Source organism: Hyla sarda, chromosome 4 (genome assembly GCF_029499605.1).
Source record: "Hyla sarda isolate aHylSar1 chromosome 4, aHylSar1.hap1, whole genome shotgun sequence".
In the NCBI taxonomy this organism is placed as follows: Eukaryota; Metazoa; Chordata; class Amphibia; order Anura; family Hylidae; genus Hyla; species Hyla sarda.
In genome coordinates this window covers 254,241,995-254,263,929 of record NC_079192.1, presented here as the reverse complement: position 1 = coordinate 254,263,929, position 21,935 = coordinate 254,241,995, and the positions used below count along the sequence as shown (strand labels likewise).

The 21,935-nt window shown below is 43.5% G+C and overlaps 1 protein-coding gene across 5 annotated transcripts in view; it reads right to left on the bottom strand.

Moving 5' to 3' along the window:
• Positions 1-21,935, bottom strand: part of PPHLN1 (periphilin 1) — a 98,730-nt gene that overhangs the window by 67,238 nt on the left and 9,557 nt on the right. For 3 of the 5 annotated variants that reach the window (XM_056573951.1, XM_056573948.1, XM_056573947.1), the window contains exons 2-5: positions 20,437-20,476; positions 16,554-16,648; positions 13,975-14,115; positions 13,803-13,864 (exon numbers count right to left, since the gene is read on the bottom strand). In XM_056573951.1, the coding sequence (XP_056429926.1) occupies positions 13,803-13,864; positions 13,975-14,115; positions 16,554-16,648; position 20,437 (299 nt within the window). In that variant the 5' untranslated portion in view covers positions 20,438-20,476. Of the gene's footprint in view, positions 1-13,802; positions 13,865-13,974; positions 14,116-16,553; positions 16,649-17,182; positions 17,302-20,436; positions 20,478-21,935 lie in introns of all 5 variants that reach the window. The other 2 variants (XM_056573952.1, XM_056573949.1) reach the window with 2 other exon arrangements.

The window sequence follows — 21,935 nt, the reverse complement described above, 5'->3', positions numbered from 1 at the left end:
ATTAAAAACATCTATCCAAACTAATAGCATCAGAGGGATCTTTAATAATGTTACTATCCTAATAGGACCTGGAATAGAGGTCATGCTACATCCATCTGAATGAGGCTTTACACTGCTGGCTGTACTCACAGAACTAAAATAAACATGCACAATACAAACATTTGTTTTTATTTTTTGAATAAACAGGATTGACAAAAAAAAAAAAAAATAAAAAAAGCGTAAAATCCTAGTAACAAGTTAGGAATATCAGAACTCAAGACTGAATGAGTATGAAATGATAGTGACAGCAATTTAAATATTCCCACAACAACCGGCGCCAGTATGATCAAAATTGTACTTTTCAGGGACAGAAGGGTACATGAACCCGCTCGGAGCTATTGGATCCTCTATTTATTCAGTTGCAATTTGTGTAAACATAATAATATTCATCATGCTCTGATCTTTTTATTATCTGCATGCTTACCATAAGACAACAAGATAGCTGACTATACTTTACTAAAAGAAAGCAAACTTCTCTCTTGTTTTCCAAAACATTACAAACAAAGCCAAGTTTAGTTGGACATTGCTTTAGGGATCATGATCTTAAGCCATGAAATAAGAGGAATCTTTATTGCTAGATAAAGAGTAAACAAACTGGACAAATATATGATACTATTTCTCCTAAAAAACAGGACTATTTGTTTTACTATTATTTCTTACACTAATATGCACTGGTGTTGAATTGGAGCAGAATTTTGGAGCATATAAAAAGTTTCCCTTTCCTACAGGTATGGTGGGTCCATTTATGAGATTTGTCTCAGACAACCCCTTAGAGGTGTACTCTGCCCCTAGACATCTTATCCCCCTATCCAAAGCTGGATACCCCCTCGAGCTTGGCTGCGACACCCCAGACATCCAGTGCACAGAGCGAAATTTGCTCCGTGCCGGATGACTGGCAATACGCGGCAGCGGCTCGTGATGTGGCGGTCACTCTCCGCTCGTGACCTCACGGCCATGCCCCCTCAATGCAAATCTATGGGAGGCAGAGGAGGGGAGGAAAAGCAGAGCAGCGCCCGCGGGTCTCATATGATTAGTTCCCCAGCGCACTGTGGCTGATAATTCATTCGAGAGGGGGGGGGGGGATTAGGGAGAGATGAGTGAAAAATAAATACCGTCAAATACCGTGGAACCGCCATAAGTTAGAAAAATACTGTGATACACATTTTTGGTCATACCGCCCAGCACTAATCCCTTATACATGAAATCTGGTGGAAGGCTAGACATTTGTACTCCATATGGAATATTCCTTCGTTGACAATCTCCTTAGGGATGATACACGGCTACAGAAAAAGATTGGATGTGTGAAACTAATTTATCAACTTCAGCAGAAAATTGGTTTGCCCCATAAACATAACTACATGAGATGTACAGTGCAGTTTTTATTTTTACCAATGCATTATGCAACTCAAAGCTGTGAATATTGTAGTAGGCATGTTCAACAGTAAGCAGGAAATCCTTTCGCCCGACACCCAGGACGCAGGTGAATTTTTCCACCAGAATCCCGCCCCCTTCATACTCCCACGGATGCACGCAAACACGCCAGAACAAAAACTACAACTTCCAGCATGTTGCACCATAACCTAAACTGTAGAACTATAAAAGTGCAACATGCTGGAAGTTGTAGTTTTGGTTCGGGTCAGCTGCAGAGCCATAGGCTGTGTCAAAGAATACTGGGAATTGCAGCTAGTAACTATTTGACACAGCCTATGGCTCTGCAGCTGACACAAACCAAAACTACAACTCCCAGCATGTTACACAATAATCTTAACTGTATTACTATACAGTGTAACATGCTGCAACACCCACACAACCATAGGCTGTATCAGGGCATGCTGGGTGTTGTAGTTACCTAGTAACTAAATGCAACATTATGACACATAAATTAGAGTAAATAAAATGCACCACACAACTCCCCCCCCCCCCCCCCAGTAACACAGCATTGTTCAGTGGTTTCCAACCAAAAGACTCCATATATAAGTCCCTATGAAGACTGAAAAATAGTGATTAAAATATTTTAAGAAGTGCGTATATATATGAATAAGCCACTTTCCTAATAAAAGTTCCGATAATAAATGGTTCCAATCAAAACTACAGATCACGGCACATAAGATTACCCTCATACATCCCTGTATATGGAAAAATTGGAGTTATAGGGGTTAGATTGGGGGGGGGGGGGGCACAATTTTCTGGGCTTGCCTCGGGTGTAAAAGGAGCTGGCTACAGCTCTCCTGCCGCTAATAGCCCGGCATGTTGCGATCGCCTATTGAACCATTAGATCACCGCTGTCAAAGTTGACAGCAGTGTCCGGCTCTGCCATAGAGATGTATTGAGGGGGCGTGTCGAGCGCAGCTTCGTGCGGAGGTCGACACCCGCTATCTGGCCGGAGAGCCTGGCCCCCCGTACAGAGAGATCCCAGGGGGCCTCAGCGGTCGGAGCCCCCCCGCGATCTAAAACTTATCCCCTATCCTTAGGATAGGGGATAAGTTTTTCACCACTGGACTACCCCTTTAAGGCAAAAACTGTCTGATTTGTCCAGAGTAACCAATCACAGCTCTGCTTTCATATCTTAATAAACCCTAGTGAAATAAAAGCTGATTTACCCATAGCAACCAATCAGAGCTCAGACAGTTTTTGTCTCAGACAAACTGATAAATCTGGGCCATGTATTGTGTATAAAGACTCCAGTAGCCGCTGAATGCTGTCACATTTCCCTTCTCAACAAGCCACTGATCTGACCCTTAATAATATCTGCCTATAAATCATTTTGCATTAAGCTAACCCAATATTTTTACTGTATTTTGCAGATGTTGCTAGGAAGAGCGGGTGTGGGGCATCTGATTTGCACCCAACTGTCTCTGACCTATTGCTCCAGCTCAGGACCAATTTCAGTAATAAGATTATGCCACAAAAATGCCTTCACAAATGGTTTTGCAATTTCCTAATCTGTAGGTTAGGTTAACTGAAGGCGATCCTTAACTTTTTTTTTTTTAACAAAGAGTAAAAAAAAAAAGAATTTTGCAATATAGTTCCTAGCAGGAAACCCCATAACTACACACACATTTCAGAGGGTTTCACAACAGTTTGGCAGAGTGGAGAGATAATTGAAAACATGTTGTACACAATCTACAACCTCCAGTACTTCTATGGCCTAGGAGCTAGCATGCTGAAAGGAGTCAGTCATCAGGACCCCGGATCTAATCGCCATGGGTATTAATGTGTCATTTGGTAGAGATATACCCGACTTCCTCAGGAAGCCAAGTCTCAATACTTCCCCTTTGAGAAATAAATCATATTTCACTTAAAATTCTCAGATTTAAATGTATGTCTCCTCCTAATACTGCTCAAACGTGCTATTTTACACAAATGTCATTTATTTTAACCTCAGCAATACACATACTGGGGTTTATTTACTAAGAGTGGAGTGTAGGTTTCTTTGTGGGTTTTGATTTCCCACGGTATTTACTAAGGTTTCCCTACATTTTGCTTTTTTTACAACTGTTATGATCTGTCGGGTTTTCTTCTGCTCAAATACACCACTTTTTCGGTGGAAACCTTAGTAAATATGTTGGGATTTTCCAAAACTGTCGGGACCACGCCCATTTTATCCAGTGGTCAAGCCCCCTTTTCAGGGTTTTCTTGTAAAATGGAGGGGTTTTTTTTGGGTCGCAAATTGTGTCGCAAGGAACGTGCGACACAATTTGGGTGCAAAACCCGACAAAAAACAGTCGGGATCACGTTAGTAAATAAACCTCACTGGCCCTCATTTACTATTCTAGATCCCTACTTCTTTTGTGGGGTTTTTTGGCGCATCTTTGTCTGCGACATGTCGCAGACATCGTGCGCCAGTGTGCGACACGATGCAAAAAAATTTCCCGACGGACCCGATGTGGATTCTCCCAAACCCGAAATTTCTGAGCTATCCCACATATTTATAAAGGTTTCAGACCCGAATTTGTTGAATTGTTGTGGATTTTTTCCCGACAACTCAGAGGAGTTGGAAACCAAAACCAACAAAACCCAGTGCGACAAACAGGATGCAACATAATAATAAATACCAGGGGAAAAAAGCAATCGGGTAAGAAAGCAAGATAGACTTACAACCCAATTTTCTAAGTAAACGAGGGCCACTATGTCATTCCTTTCTCAAGTCAGTCCCCAAACTTAGCAGACTTCTGCTCACTTTACAGAGCAAGGAAAAACTCCAGAAATAACACACAATATTAAAGGAGTACTCCGGGATATGAAAACGTATCCCCTATCCTAAGGACGGAGGATAAGTTTCAGATCGTGGGGGGTCCAACGGCTGGCCTCATTACATCTCTATGGGAGAGTAAGAACGCTGCATTCGGCATTGAGGGGGCGTGTCGGTCGCTGCGTCACGCGGTAGTCGACACAAGCTATTTCGGCCAAGAGCCCCAGAGGTCGGATCCCCCCGCGATCTGAAACTTAGGATAGTTTAACACTAAAGGATAGGGGATAAGTTTTCAAATCCCTGAGTACTCCTTTAAAGTGGCAGGTGTTAAATTAATACATACATATATATATATTTATCTTGTGGATGGGGTTCCAATGGGTCTACAGTCCCCCAGTGTGTATAAAGAGTCCAACAAAAACGTGTGCGGTCACTGCATTCATTTGCTATGAAACTGCTGAAGATGCTGCAGATTTTATGCAGTGTTCAACTATATATATTGATTTACACATCATGGTTTACATCTATACCATAGTAGTACCCCGGGAGATAAGTTTAAATGGTACCTAAACGTATGCTGTGGTATACCCATAGACTTTCTATTATGTTAAAGTTGCCAAAAGTTTCCAAGAGCTTTGTTCTGTTTTTGTCCCCTATACATCTGTGTACGTTTTTATTTCTTTTGTGGGATTGAAAAGTTCTGCATACACTACTTTTCTGTATCACAAAAAATTTGTAGTATATTAGTGAAGTATGGTGCGGTATATGTTTCTTAGGTTTTTTTGGCCGCTTTACAGATTTCACATAGTAAAAAAAAAAAAAATAAAAAAAACACGTTTTAACTGTAGTATGCAAATAGATTCAAATGTATACCACAAACAAAAAACTTATGCAGCACTAATCCAAATTCTTCTTGTTTATTTACTTTTATTTGTGGTATCAGTCACAAACTGATCTGTGTGCAGCAAAAATGTGCGTCGTATAGATTACTTGTGAACACAACCTCCAAGTTGTTTTCTGGAAGAAATAAACTGAAAACTGAGTCATTTTGTAGTGTGAAAGGGGCCTGAGCAGACAGAATGCAGTCTGGACCAGAAGGGAGACCCCTAGTGGCCAGATTTATAAGGTCATGAAAGTAACTTTTTATTTTATTTTATTTTTTTGCTGGGAGTAAATTACAAATCCTATTTAACCTCTTCAGGACATAGGGCGTATGGATACGCCCTGCATCCCGAGTCCTTAAGGACCGAGGGCGTATCCATACGCCCGTGGGAATTCCGGCCCCCACCGCTAGCCGGTTGGGGACCGGAGCCGGATGCCTGCTGAAATCGTTCAGCAGGCATCCCGGCATATCGCCCAGGGGGGTCATTATGCCCCCCCATGTCAGCGATCGCCGCAGATCGCTGGACAATTCAGTCCAGCGATCTGCGGTGATTCCGGGTCAATCGGGTCTCCAGTGACCCGGAATTACTGGCTGTTCGGGGCCGTCTCTGACGGCCCCGAACAGCGTTAGCCTGCAGGGGTGAGGTGGCACTGGTGCCACCTCACGATCGCCCTGATTCGTTGGCCGGATTACCGGCCAACCAATCAGGGCGCCTGCTGTGGGTGTCACTCCCGCACCCGCTCCGCCCCTCTTCCGGAGGACGTGAGCGGGTGCGGGACGTGCACCCCGGGTGCTGGGGACCCCGATCCCAGGTGTCAATGTTGGGATCGGGGCCCCAGGAGCAGCGACGGTGACGACGAGGGACTGACTCTCCGGCGTGGATCGTTGGAGGTGAGTGACAGCCTCCTGCTGTTGCTTAGCAACAGCTCCCAGCATGCAAAAAGGGCATGCTGGGAGCTGTAGTTATGCAACAGCAGGAGGCAGACCACCACAACTCCCAGCATTCCCTTATGGGCATGCTGGGACTTATGGTTTTGCAACAGCTGTAGGCACATTTTTTCTATGGAAAAGTGTACCTTCAGCTGTTGTATAACTACAACTCCCAGCTTGCACAAACAGCTAATGTGCATGCTGGGAGTTGTAGTGGTGCATCTGCTGGTTGCATAACTACAACTCCCAGCATGCCCGTTGGCTGTCGGTGACTGCTGAGAGTTGTAGTTTTGCAACAGCTGAAGGCACACTGAGTTAGGTAAAAAAAAAAACTGAGTTTCACAACCAGTGTTTCACGACCGGTGTGCCTCCAGCTGTTGCAAACTACAACTCTCAGCAGTCACCGTACACCATGCACCGTACATGCTGGGAGGTGTAGTTTTGCAACAGCTGGAGGCACACTGGTTGTGAAACACTGAGTTAGGTCACAAACTCAGTGATACATAACCAGTGTGCCTACAGTTGTTGCAAAACTACAACTCTCAGCAGTCACCGACAGCCAACGGGCATGCTGGGAGTTGTAGTTATGCAACAGCTGGATGTCCCCCCCCAATGTGAACGTACAGGGTACACTCACATGGGCGGAGGATTACAGTAAGTATCTGGCTGCAAGTTTGAGCTGCTGCAAACTTTCTGCTGCAGCTCAAACTGCCAGCGAGAAACTACTGTGAACCCCCGCCCGTGCGACTGTACCCTAAAAACACTACACTACACTACCACAAAAATAAAATAAAAAGTAAAAAACACTACATATACACATACCCCCACACAGTCCCCCTCCCCAATAAAAAAGAAAAACGTCTGGTACGCCACTGTTTCCAGAACGGAGCCTCCAGCTGTTGCAAAACAACTCCCAGTATTGTCGGACAGCCGTTGACTGTCCAGGCATGCTGGGAGTTTTGCAACAGCTGGAGGCACCCTGTTTGGGAATCACTGGCGTAGAATTCCCCTATGGAAGTCCCTAATTTAGGCCTCAAATGCTCATGGCGGCCTCACTTTGGAGCCCTGTCGTATTTCAAGGCAACAGTTTAGGGCCACATATGGGGTATCGCCGTACTCGGGAGAAATTGTGTTACAAATTTTGGGGGGTCTTTTCTGCTTTTACCCTTTTTAAAAATGTAAAATTTTTGGGAAAACAAGCATTTTAGGTAAAAAAAAAAATTATTTTTTTTTACATATGCAAAAGTCGTGAAACACCTGTGGGGTATAAAGGTTCACTTAACCCCTTGTTACGTTCCCCGAGGGGTCTAGTTTCCAAAATGGTATGCCATGTGTTTTTTTTTTTTTGCTGTCCTGGCACCATAGGGGCTTCCTAAATGCGGCATGCCCCCAGAGCAAAATTTGCTTTCAAAAAGCCAAATGTGACTCCTTCTCTTCCGAGACCTGTAGTGCGCCAGCAGAGCACTTTTCACCCCCATATGGGGTGTTTTCTGAATCAGGAGAAATTGGGCTTCAAATTTTTAGGGGTATTTTCTGCTATTACCCTTTTTTAAAAAAAATAATTTGGGGGGAAAACAAGCATTTTAGGTAAAAATTTTTTTTTTTTTTTTTACATTTGCAAAAGTCGCGAAACACCTGTGGGGAATTAAGGTTCACTTTATCCCATGTTACATTCCCCGAGGGGTCTAGTTTCCAAAATGGTATGCCATGTGGTTTTTTTTTGCTGTTCTGGCACCATAAGGGCTTCCTAAAGGTAACATGCCCCCCAAAAACCATTTCAGAAAAACGTACTCTCCAAAATCCCCTTGTCGCTCCTTCCCTTCTGAGCACTCTACTGCACCTGCCGAACACTTTACATAGACACATGAGGTATGTGCTTACTCGAGAGAAATTGGGCTACAAATACAAGTAAAAATTTTGTCCTTTTACCCCTTGTAAAAATTCAAAAATTGGGTCTACAAGAACATGTAAGTGTAAAAAATGAAGATTGTGAATTTTCTTCTTCACTTTGCTGCTATTTGTGTGAAACACCTAAAGGGTTAAAACACTTACTGAATGTCATTTTGAATACTTTGGGGGGTGTAGTTTTTATAATGGGGTCATTTATGGGGTATTTCTAATATGAAGACCCTTTAAATCCACTTCAAACCTGAACTGGTCCCTGAAAAATACGGAGTTTGAAAATTTTGTGAAAAATCGGAAAAATTGCTGCTGACCGTTGAAGCTCTCTGGTGTCTTCCAAAAGTAAAAACTCATCAATTTTATGATGCAAACATAAAGTAGACATATTGTATATGTGAACCAAAAAAAATGTATTTGTAAGCAGAGAGCTTCAAAGTTAGAAAAATGCTAAATTCACCAAGAAAGGATGCAAGTATCGACAAAAATTTACCACTATGTTAAAGTAGAATATGTCACGAAAAAACGCTCCGGTCCTTAAGGCCAAAATGGGCTCCGTCCTGAAGGGGTTAATGTTACCTCCTCTATCATATGCAAAAAATAATAATTTTAATGACAGTGCCCATTTACCTCTACCAGCTAGTCCTGCACTCAGCTGAGAAGTGTACACAGATGTACACAGTCTAGAAAATGCCCTGTGAGATAAATACATCAGCTGTACAAATCACTCTGCTAGTTTGTTACAATTGTAGCAACTTCTCAGCTGAGACCAACATTAGGTATACACCTCTGAATGTAAAGCTCTGTTCACACCTATATGTCAGTATTTCCTGATGTTTACCACAATATAGCCATACAGAGGTATATGCCACCTATTGCCCACAAAGATAAAAAAAAAGTGTAAACAATTCAGTATAGTTAATTTTATGGTCGCACACATGAAAGTGAGGGTACCACCCCTCATTCACACAAGCCAATACCTTAAAAACAGTGAGAAGTTAAAATAGATAAAAAGTATACATATGCATACATTTGGCCCCTGTTCGATGTTGGAACAAAAATGTTTGTCCAAAATTGTGGTCATACATTATACACAGACAATGTAAAATTCATCATTTACGTATAACTTTTGAATACTGTTTGACCTTGTTGTGGCCTTTATTTGCAGCTAACAAGTAAGGCTGGTTCACATCACGTTTTCTCCCATACTGGAGGACATACAGCAGGGGGGAACTAAAACCTTGCACTCCCGTATGCGCTCCCATTTGTAATTCATTTCAATGAGACGGCCGGAGTGAAACGTTCGGTCCGGTCGGCTCATTTTTTCAATGTATGCGCTTTTCCCCCTTTTCCGGTTGTAAAAGCGCATACGGTGCAAAAATGAGCCGACCGGACCGAACGTTTCACTCCGGCTGGCTCATTGAAATGAATTACATATGGGAGCACATACGGGAGCGCAAGGTTTTAGCTCCCCCCTGCTGTATGTCCTCCAGTATGGGAGAAAACGTGATGTGCACCGAGCCTTATACGGTTTTATGTGTATTTTAATATTGTATTTTTTTTCCATTTAAATTACGAAATTATTAAATGACAAAGCATTAAGTATCTTCAGCAACATCAAGCTGCTTCTTACAGGTTCCTATAAAATTACCATGGGTTTCAAATTAAACATTTATTTTTAAATTATCAGAGGCTTAAACAAGTGCCAAAAGATGCTGAACATGCACCAAAAATACTATGGCAAATGCCTCATTCTGAAATTTGTCAATTATATGCATGGTATGACATATATAAAGCCCAACTAGGGAGGCAAAGGGCAAAGACTGAGATTTTAAGAAATGTGCTAACAGAAAAGTGTTACACACACAATGTCCACTAGATGTCACTAGAACATCAGGTAAACCTAGGGGATGTCTCTTGTTTGTGCACATACCAATAGATGTGTGCCTCTTATCATTACAGCCATTGTCTCCCTTCCTAAACATTCCCTAATGATTTTAAAATGAAAATGTGTCTATCGTGTGTTAATTTACTTGTCTGTAATAACTGAGAATGCACTAAGGATAAAGCCAGGCAGGACAATGACACAGAGGAAAGCCCTTTAAGTGTTAAAGGGCTAGTCCAGTGGTGAAAAACTTATCCCCTATCCTAAGGATAGGGGATAAGTTTGAGATCGCGGGGGGTCCGACCGCTGGGGTTCAGCACTGGGAGTCTCCAGCGCTGTTGAGCGCTGCAACTACGGCCAACACTGTGGATTTAATCTTTCAGCGCTATTTGCGCTAAATACCCTCACTGAGACTACAATTCACACCAATCATCACCTATAACAAATAGGACATTTGCAATTTCCAGACTGTCCCACTGTGCTTACTATAGCACAGACCCTGTGCCCCAGCCACCTCATTGGTGCAATTTTAGCTAGCAATTGTGTTTTTATGTATTTTACATTTTATATATCATTATATATCATTTGTATTATATTGTGTGTTGTCACCATTAAGTCATCAAGAGTATCATTGTTATTTTAAATAAATGTCCAATATTTGACACATACCTCTTTTTCTCTCCTATTATTTCAATTCTTCTGATTTCTATAACCTTTTTTCCCCTAGCCTAGTAGGACTTCTCCGTTTATTGTTAATTATAAGTCCCACATTGCAACACAAAATACCTCCCCATTAGCACTAAATACCCTGGTGCATCATAAAATACTTTCCTAATAGCACCAAACAAATACCACAATGCTGTCAGGAACGTCAAGGCTGAACGCAAGTATAGCATCATGTCAAAAAGTATTTTTTATTGTCACACGCTTCATGTAGCATTCCTAGAACTTGTGTACTGTATAAGTTATAAATAGAAATGATGTACATGGAACACACTGTGAGGACAAAGTCTATTCACTTATTAAAGGAGTACTGTGGTGTAGGGATCGACCGATTATCGGATTGGCAGATATTATCAGCCGATATTCACGATTTTCTAAGTTATCGGCATCGGCATCTAACCTTGCCGATAATGCGTCCAGCGCGTGTGCCCCAATGAATATATTTGCAGCCTGGACATCCCTGTGTCCCGAAATATGCTTTTGGGACAAAGGGATGCCCCTGTCAACTCTCTGCTGCCCCGCGTTAAGTTTAAAAATGCAGGGGCCGCCGGGAGATAGCGCACTTTCCGTGCATGCGCCCATAGCAACGGAGGTGCGGAGGAGCGGAACATGGAGGTGGAAGACGCTCGCTGGCCGGCATGGTGAGTGACCAGTGGCATGTCAGCTTCGATGCTCAGACCACCGCTCCTCCGGTCCCGGGACCTACTGATATGGCGGGACCGGAGGAGTGGTGGTCAGAGCACTGAAGTGGGGCAGTACACAGGCATACAGCCTCCAGTCATACAGTGTATATGGCTGGAGGCTGTATGTCTGTGGGGGAACATACTGCCCCTAATGTGGGGGGGGAACTATACTGCCAGCCTAATGTGGGGGGGGAACTATACTGCCAGCCTAATGTGGGGGGGGAACTATACTGCCAGCCTAATGTGGGGGGGAACTATACTGCCAGCCTAATGTGGGGGGGAACTATACTGCCAGCCTAATGTGGGGGGGAACTATACTGCCAGCCTAATGTGGGGGGGAACTATACTGCCAGCCTAATGTGGGGGGGAACTATACTGCCAGCCTAATGTGGGGGGGAACTATACTGCCAGCCTAATGTGGGGGGGAACTATACTGCCAGCCTAATGTGGGGGGGAAATATACTGCCAGCCTAATGTGGGGGGGAACTATACTGCCAGCCTAATGTGGGGGGGAACTATACTGCCAGCCTAATGTGGGGGGGGGAACTATACTGCCAGCCTAATGTGGGGGGGAACTATACTGCAAGCCTAATGTGGGGGGGAACTATACTGCCAGCCTAATGTGGGGGGAACTATACTGCCAGCCTAATGTGGGGGGGAACTATACTGCCAACCTAATGTGGGGGGGAACTATACTGCCAACCTAATGTGGGGGGGAACTATACTGCCAACCTAATGTGGGGGGAACTATACTGCCAACCTAATGTGGGGAACGATACTGCCAACAGAATATCGATATAAGTTATCGGCTATCGTCCTGAAAGATCATAGGTGATCGGTATCGGCTCTAAAAAAATCAATCAGTCGATCCCTATTGTGGTGCAAAACTTTTTTTTGACCAAAATGTTCCCCATGGCTGTACCTTTATGTACATGTCCTTCTTTCTTCAATCAGTCCAGCCTTTTTCCGCTGCAGCGCTGCAAAGTTGCCGATACTTCCAGGTTATGGTGGTGTGGAGGATGACAAAAAATAGTCATCCCCATGCTGCCTTGCTCCAGCTTTCTGTCCCTCAGTCCTCCTCACCCCTTCCCCACCCCTCCCTAGTAATTGTATTAAACCGGTCCCGTTGAAACGTTACACGTTGAAATCATGTGTAACTTGTTTGAAGAATATGCCTGTTAGTTACGGCAGCGTAACTAGTCGGGATATCATTGGCCAGGGGTGGTCACATGTTCGGTCCCGGGGAAATGCTGAGTGCGCAGGTGCACTCAGCTTGATGTGATAGGCGGGAGGCATTCAGTGTCATTTGCGCAGTCCAGTCAATGACGGCTGCCAATGAGGAATATATGAATATGTAAAATATGAGAGTGACCGACTCGCAGCTAGGGGGGCCGTGCGAGAGCGGGGAGGATCTTTACAGTGATGACGTTTCGTTACCAAGATGGCCGTGGCAGGCTAAATACAGGGGTACGAAATTCATAATTGTGAGATACTGGCTGCACTTCCGGTTGTGAGATAAGGGATTCACTTCCGGTTTTCCAAAAAGTCGTATAAGCGTGAAGTTAGCGCAACAAAGGTAATTTAGAATACTTTATAACTTTGGGCTAGCTTTACAATGGGCTATAAATATTTTGCTCCAGAGTACTCCTTTAAGAATTGGGCTTGTTCTACTCACTACACAAGGGAAGTGTAGCCAATATTACCAGAGCATTTACCACAAATTAGTACTGAGTGACCTCTGAAGCTATAAACAGCACTCACTGCTTCCCACTTTCACAAAATATCATATCCTCGTATTAAATAAGGCAAGAATCTATAACCACAAGACTGGTCCATGCGAATTGTACTATTTCTTAATTTGCCTTGTCAGGATAGAACCCTGAAGCTGCTTTCAGGCTGGTCAACATGTTATCACAATGCATGACTGTCTCTGCATAGAGATGACTGTGCCACTGTATCGGGTTCTTTCTGCCCAAACCACACTAACGAATGCTTGAGGGTAAGGGGGGTGTAGGGCGCTACAGAATAGGGAGAGATAGCTCATTTGGCCAACAGGTATGCAGTGTATGGCCAGCTCGACTCACAACTGCTTACCCTGGACTTCAAACAAGGCGTTTTCTCAGGAGTTACCTGTTTTTGATCTACACACAGCTCTGCCCTGTATGCTTTACACACACAGAATTTTTATTGAGCAAGGGCACAATGGGGCTGATGGAGGGAACTATTACTGTAAAGGGACACAAAGGAGTATATTACAAAGGAGAAATATTACAGTGGACACAAAGGAGGCAATAACATTTTGTGGCCCCAAAAAAGGGGGGATTATTACTTTGTAGAGCAGAAGACAGGTACTAATCCTGTTTGGGGTGTAGGGGTCTTCTTTGCTTCCGAGATGTGGGCTCTGTGCTGGACCTACCCACTTAGCTGATCACTAGCTGCTATTTGAACCCAATCCTGACAACAATGCCAGAATACCCTTTTAATAAGGGGTGTAGGAGGCCAAGCTGAACTTATGTACCACGGTCCATGACCCTTTAGCTACACCCCTGACTTGATGGGTGGAGTTACCTGTATTCTGGGTGTCGATTCACGTGTGGCTCTCCTCTTGCCCACCTATATACTGGTTCTTCCTATAGTAAAGAAGTAGAATGGATAAACCAGTATAAATGTATGCAACGGCTGATATTTGCAGCTATTGTGCAAAACCTTTATACAATACCAACAATAAAAAAAAGCATACCCCTCTATATGGCCCACTCCGTCTTTCATATGCATGGGCATCCTCATATTCTCTGTAATCTGGATCACTATACTCTTCATACCGATGATACCCTTCATCCTCTGGTCTTCTTACCACATTTACAACTCTGTGAAAATCTCCCTATACATAGGCAAGAAAAAGTATAATATCAGTCATTTCTACATTTGTATATGCACAATATACATACTGAAATGGCTATACCCAAAATGTATGAACTCCATGCAAGGACCCTGGACTTAGGCAGAAAGTATTCAGGATACATCATCAATATCAGATCGGTAGGATGCAGACACCCGGCATCCATGACTGTTTGCTGGAGCTAAGAACAAGAAGCAGGCGGCTCTGTACATCATGTAGTGGCCACGTTGTGTTACTGCAGCTTAAATCCCACTCAAGTGAATGGGAGCTGAGCTACAGTAACCTGGTGCCGTAACTACACAATGAACGGTGCATGGCTTCTGATGCCATTTACAGTGTAGTACCCTTCACCGACCGGGGCTTGATGGCCCATCTTAAGGACAGAAAACTCCTTTAATTATGTGAGATTACCCAACTGCTTTATTGATGTTAGAAAGGATTTTCCCCTTTTAAGGTTACATTGCCCACAATGGGAGATTTTGTATTGCTTTCCGCTAGATCAAACAGCATATTGTGATATTATTCCACACACAATAATATAAATGGCTGAGAGTATAATTGATGGTCCTTCAATAGAAGTGTACAGTTGTGAAAGAGATGGGGACCCTTGAGAATAGGAGAGGTTAAAAATTAAAAAAATTACAATTAAAAACATTTTAACTGCATTTACTGTCTTCAAAGCTCATATAAGAAACATTATGTGGATAAAAGTACAGGGGAGTTATGGACAAGGATATTTAAATATAATGAGAGCATCAAAAACTGTCGAATTGGAAAAGGAATGTTTATGTCCAAACAAACAATTCAGTTCAACTGTTTTTGCCAAATAGGGTAATGAAGACGGTCAAGTCTATCTGAATTTAGGAGAGGAGGTACAGGGTTTAGATGGCCAACTTCTCGAAATGGATTGCAAATGTAGTTTTCCTATAACTCACAAATAGAGAAACAGAACATGACTGCACAGCAACAACTTGTACTATGTTATTTCATCTCAGCATAATTTCACAAACTAATAGATTGTAAGTGTTCTTTTTAATCAAAACGTACAAGCCCACTCGCCATGTCAAGGCCACCTGATACGAGTGGGTCCCTAAACTAACACTGGCGTAGTGTTGGGCGGCAACCACCGCCGCCGCACCACCAAGCCCACAGGCAAACCGACCCAGTGGCTGGGCAGCCCCAGTGCTTCCCGACCAAGCCCAGCTCTGGACCACCCCACCACACAGACAAAGCATCACAGTAGCAATGGCCGATGCAGAGCACCACACCAATCCGAACACCTTCCATGTGCTTCCTGCCAGAGGGCTGGGAGAATGCTAGGAGAAAACCCATATACAGTCTCCTGCTGATGAAAAACACCTGGGCCAAGTGGGTGGAGTGCGGGCCATGGAAAAATTAAATAAATGAGGGGACAGATGATGAATGTAATTCACAGAGAAACTGAACATGACTGCACATCCACACCTTGTACTATGATCTCCTAGCTTCTCAGCATTATTTCAAAAACAAACAGGTTGTTCGTGTACCTTTTGATCAAAATGTGCAAGAATACTCACCACTTCAAGGCCACCTGATAAGAGTGGGTCCCTAAACTAACACTGGTGTAGCAATGGACAGCGACCACTGAGGTGGTGACACCAAGCCCAAAGGGGAAATGACCCAGTGGCCAGGCAGCCCCCCTGCTGCTCGATCAAGCCCCCGGCTCTGAGCCACACCACCCCACAGACAAAGCATCACAGCAACAATGACTGCCGAAGAGCACTACACCAGTGCTAACAAAGTTTAGGGACCCACTCTTGTCATGTGGCCTTGACATGGCGAGTGGGCTTACACGTTCTGATCAAAAAGTACACTAACAACCTGTTTGTGAGATTGTGCTGAAAAGCTATTAGATCATAATATAAGGCTGCTTTCACACTATGAAAAGTACCCGTTATATAACACCCGTTATAAAATAGCGGGCGATCGCGGGGTTAAACCGCCATTACAAAATCCCTAACATACATTAGAAAATCCCATAATAGTCTATGGGATTTTTCTAATAGCCGTTTTAACCCGTTATCGCCTGTTATTCATCATGGACGTTATTTTATGACGGGAGATAGTAACGGGAGAAATAGTGCATGCACTATTTCTTCCCTTCAATCTCCCGTCACAAAATAACGGGCGATAACGGGTTAAAACGGCTATTAGAAAAATCCCATAGACTATTATGGGATTTTCTAACGTATGTTAGGGATTTTCTAATGGCGGTTTAACCCCGCGATCGCCCGCTATTTTATAACGGGTGTTATATAACGGGTACTTTTCATAGTGTGAAAGCAGCCTAAGTTGTGGAAGTGCAGTCCAACGTAGGTGGATAATTCTCTTTATGGAATGTATCTCAAGGACAGCGAGGACAGTAACTATAATGTACTTACATCAGGTGGCGATTCACGAGGTGGGAGCCTATGTCTTGGTAACCGTTCATAATCATATCTATCATCATTCCACATTTCCTCTTTTCTGTAGTCCACTAAGTACAAAGAAAAAACACAGTGGGGAGAATTTAGTAATAAGGATGTCTTTCTGCCTGTGTGTCTGTTAGGAGACCATATACAGGAAGTGTGGGTGGACAAGCGGGGCTCCGTGCACCGAGGACAAGCGGGGCTCCGAGGACAAGCAGGGTTTCGTGCACCAAGGACAAGCAGGGTATCGTGCACCAAGGACAAGCAGGGTTTCGTGCACCAAGGACAAGCAGGGTTTCGTGCACCAAGGACAAGCAGGGTTTCGTGCACCAAGGACAAGCAGGGCTTCTTGCACTGAGGCTCTCTGACACGCTCCCAGCTCACACAGCAGGATGATTGACAAGCCAGGAGAATGTACAGATCCCTGCTTCTCCTGCCCTCACTTCCTGTATTTGGGCTCCTCACAGATACACACAGGCAATAGCTGCAGGGACAGCATTTTTTCCCCCAAAAATATTTGAATATTTTTTAACCAATGTATATTGTATATAGTTTTTGCTAACGGAAACATGAAGGCTTGTGTCATAACTCCAGGAACATACCAGAGGCAATATCAAGATTATATTTTTAAAGATTTCTGGAAACGAGGAGGGTGAACCTAGATGCTAGTGTCTCCAGCAACTAAGATGTGACACTGAGTTAAATCAATCACCAAATTTACCTATTGGTAAAGGGAAAGATATAGGAATTAGTTTACCAGTTCAGCAATATAAAGTTATGGATTTAAAAAAGCTTTTCATCCAGAGAAAGACAAACTGTTATTGAGGAAGTATGTTTGTAACTTCTGATGTCCCAACACATCCTTATCTATGAGCCCTATATTATGCATCTCTAAGCAATTACCGGTGAGCAAAATAAGCCAATAAGTCCAGACTGGGCAGTATGCAAAAGCGACTGGGATGCATAAATATGGAATGAAATAAACAGTTCCCATCACATGACGTCACCTTAGTGGTGATTTTTGAATAAAGTGGTCATCACCGAATACCATCTGGTGCTGTCAGTTACAGAGCTGTATAGGGGAGTGAGACACATGTTACTTAATAAGGGACATATAAAGTGCCTAAGTTCTCTACACACTAATATAGTAGTTAAGGAATAATATACTCCATCCAACTACATGGAGACAGCACTGTACTGATGTCTAATAAGACAGGTTATCAACAATATACTCATCAAAAGGTTGGTCGTTAGGGTTCTGTCTATCAGTGTTGCAAATGTGACATCAATATGATGTGATTGGGTCAGTGGTTTTGTATGTGTGGTATTGTTTCTCACCTTTTACTTAAAAGTTATGTTTTATTAGAACACATACCCATATAGAGGCTTCTTGCTAACCACCTTCGGGGTTAAATTGTTGTTTATTTTTGTTTTGATGGGACTTTTTGATCAGTTTTTATAATTTATTTTCTTATATATGATGTGATTAAAAATCAGTATTTTTGGTGTTTAGCATTTATTTTACTTTAACGCCGTTTAGAGTGTGGGGTCATAAACATTATATTTTAATAGTTTGGACACTTACACATGCAGAGATACCAAATATGTTAATTCTTATTATTTTTTTAAATTGTTTTATAGACTTTTTATTTTACACTTTGAGTCCCATAAGGGACTTTTATATGCAATCATTAAATTGCATTCACGGTACAGTGTGATCTAGCTAAGCCAGGCAACATCATTGGATCAGTGATTGCCAGCAGGTAAGGGGGCCCTCCTCTACCATCTTAGCTCACCAAAACCGTATGATCACGTTGTGGGGGTTTGTGAGCTCCACTGAGTTATCGGCAAATTTTTGGCATTGATCATGGCGACTAAAAGGTTAAATGACAGGCAGCTGACACTCACTGCTCAAAAGCGAGCACAGCTCCTGCGCTCGCTTCAAAGGCACTTCACACATCAGGGAGTACAGGTACACCCTGGTGCCGTAAGTACCAGGGGACAAGGGTGTACATGTACACCCTGTGGGGGAGATTGATTAAAACCTTTCCAGAGGAAAAGTTATTAAGTTGCCCATAGCATTAAATGAGATCCCTTCTTTAAATTTTTGAAAAGGCCTCTTAAAAATGAAAGAAGGGATTTGATTGGTTGCTATGGGCAACTCTGCAACTTTTGCTCTGGACAGGTTTTGATTAATCTCCCCCACAGGGTGTACATACGGCACCAGGGTGTACCTGTACTCCCTGACATGTTAAGTGCCTTTGAAGCGAGCGCAAAAAAATAATAGGTAATTTTCTGATACATTCCTTTTTAGGGTAGGATTACACAACAGATTAGCCGGTGACCCAACCCTATAGAGTGTCTCCAGCTGTTCCCCACCCTCAACCCTCCCCCTCGTGTTGCTCGCAGCAGTAATCCGCCGCTATGAGCAGCCACACAGGGACCTGTGAGTCGCTGCACACACTCGCAGTGTACTCAGACATCGCAGAGGGGGAACATCTGGCGGCACACTATAGGGTCGGATCACCGGCGGATCTGCAGTGTAAAATACACTGCGGATCCGTTATGTGTGACCTTACCTTTAGGCTGGGTTCATCTTAGCGTTGTGGAGCTTCATTACAACCGCTGAATAACAGGGCTGGGAAGAAGGGTGTCATAACTGATATCAACGGAACCTGACAGGTCCTATTCACTTTGAATGGGGTCAGTCAGGATTTCTGTTATATGTCCGTTTTTTTGCACGTTTTAGCAGAGAAAAAAAAAGTGCTAAAGTTCTGTAATTTCAGTGGAATCATAACGGTACTCTGCCCTCTGAATGTGACCATAGCCTTAGTGTATGCATATAGTTTTACCTTCCACAATCCCTAAAGATTAATTATTTCATGTGTATAGGGTGCAACCAAAACCTGTATTGCTTATGGCATATCAGCCAGGTAGTGCTAGGGAGTCACCCTAGGAATTGTATATACTCCTAACTGCCAACCAGCATTGACTACAGATAGGTATAGAAAAACAAACATTTTTGGAGTTAAAGGGGTACTCCGGTGCGAAGACATCTTATCCCCAATCCAAAGGATAGGGGATAAGATGCCTGATCACGGGGGTCCCGCCGCTGGGGACCCCCGTGATCTTCCACGCTGCACCCCGTTAGAATCAGCCCTCAAAGCGTGCGCGCTCCGGGTCTGATTACTGCCGATCACGGGGACGGAGCATAGTGATGTCACGGGTCCGCCCCCTGTGACGTCACGCTCCGTCCCCGAGATCGCCAGTAATCAGACCCGGAGAGAGGACGCTCCAGGGGCTGATTCTAACGGGGTGCGGCGTGGAAGATCACGGGGGTCCCCAGCGGCGGGACCCCCATGATCAGGCATCTTATCCCCTATCCTTTGTATAGGGGATAAGATGTCTTAGCGCCGGAGTACCCCTTTAAAAGGAGATGTCCGGTGCTCACTTTTCTTATTTTATCCGTTCCGGGCTGAAAAATAAAAGAAAACAGTACACGGAGCTTCAACCTATCACCGGCCGCAGGGATGTCCCGCCTCGGCCAGTGATAGGCTGAAGCTCCGTGTGACGTGCCGGGCTAACAGGCAGTAAGAAGAATACAGCCCGGGGACCAAACGCCTGTACCGGAGCACTGGGGGAGCGTAGACAGGCAAAAGAAAGCTTATTTTCTTTTTTTTTTGCAGCCCGGAACGGATACAATAAGAAAAGTGAGCACCGGACATGTCCTTTAAATATCCATCAGAAAATGCAGGCGATGTGATCTTAGGGGTAAATTCAGAGCAGAAGGGTTTGAAAGTGTTTGTGCAGGGCAAGTTAAGCTTTTCAGCTCATGGAATTATGTTCTTATACTTACTGTTATTCCTGTGATATACTATTCACTACACATTCAATTTCTGTTGTAAAAAAATAAGAAAACAAGTGTTACCAAATGAAAAATTTTTTGTTACCAGTTACCGCATATCTATGGCAATTGTAGAATAATGTCTGCATGTACACATGCTCCACTGTCACCATGATGGCCGTCAGATAGGAATAACCTGTTCTTCAAAATATAAGCACTGCCTGAGATGCTGGGATGTCTCTTTCATGGGAGTGTGGGGAGATAGCAGACTTAGGGTATGTTCACATTGATTAATATTTGCGCGCAATTCCCGCTGAAAAAATCCGCTCAGAAATGACCGTTTTTTCTGCACGGAATGTGCGCGGAATTCTGCACAGAAATCAGTGCGGAATTCACCGCGGCATAGGAGACATTATTAAAAAAAAAAATTGGAGCGAATTCCGCAGGAATTCCGCGAGAAAGTGTGGCGGACTGAATTTTTTTTTTTAACATTGAGTTCTATGGGGTTAGGACGCGAATTCCGCATGAAGAAAGAACATGTTCATTGTTCACGCGGAACGGAATTCAGTGACAGAATTCCGCTAGCGGAAATTCCTCAGTGTGAACTGAGAAGCAGAAATTTAATAACATACTATGGGGTTTTTCACTGCTGAATGAATTGGAGAGGAATAAGCGAGCAAAATTACTGACGGAAATTCCTCTCCAAACCTTCAGTGTGAACATACCCTAAGGCTTCTTTGACACTGTAAAATGTTCCCGCTACTGCCCGTCAATAGTGGGTCCGTCAGATAGCGGGAGAAAAAAAATTGTGCCTGTGCTGTCTTTTTCTCCTGTTATCTTCCAGCGGAATAACGGGTGTAATAATGGATGTTAAAGGAATCCCGTTCAAGTGAATGGGATCCTCTGTGCCCATTATTACACCCCTTAGGCTCCGTTTCAATAACGGACGTTAATGGCAGACAAAGTAGCAAAAAAGAGCCATTATCGTCTGTTTGTAATGGAGCCTAATATACAGTGTGAAATAAGCCTTATGTGAATATCCAGCTCTATGTTCCCACTGCATTATGGGAGCTTAAGTTGCTGAAGCCACTCTATACTGTAATACAGGCTGTTACTAGGTCACTAGGACATGTCAAAAGTTTTTTAAAGCGACAGGTACACTTTAACACCTTCGGGGTAAAGTAATGTTTAAGGCCAGACTATCACATCTCAGTCATACCTATTCATGTGAGCCATTCACTCCTCAAACAGGTACAGTGCGTTGTTGTTGGGCCCTAACTTCTGGAGCTGGCTCCCAGACCAGCCTAAGATGTGTCTGACTCTTGGTGCTAACAATGTTACAAATGTAAACTCACACATATATGGAAATGCTGTGGATATGACCCAATAAAAGTGGAATCGTGGCAGAGAGATCTTCCATGTTTGGGGCCCACTACTAGTGTATGTTCACACACTCTCGATTAGTTACAGCTTTATTGTGGAATTTAACTTTCCCACTGAAGCTAATTGTA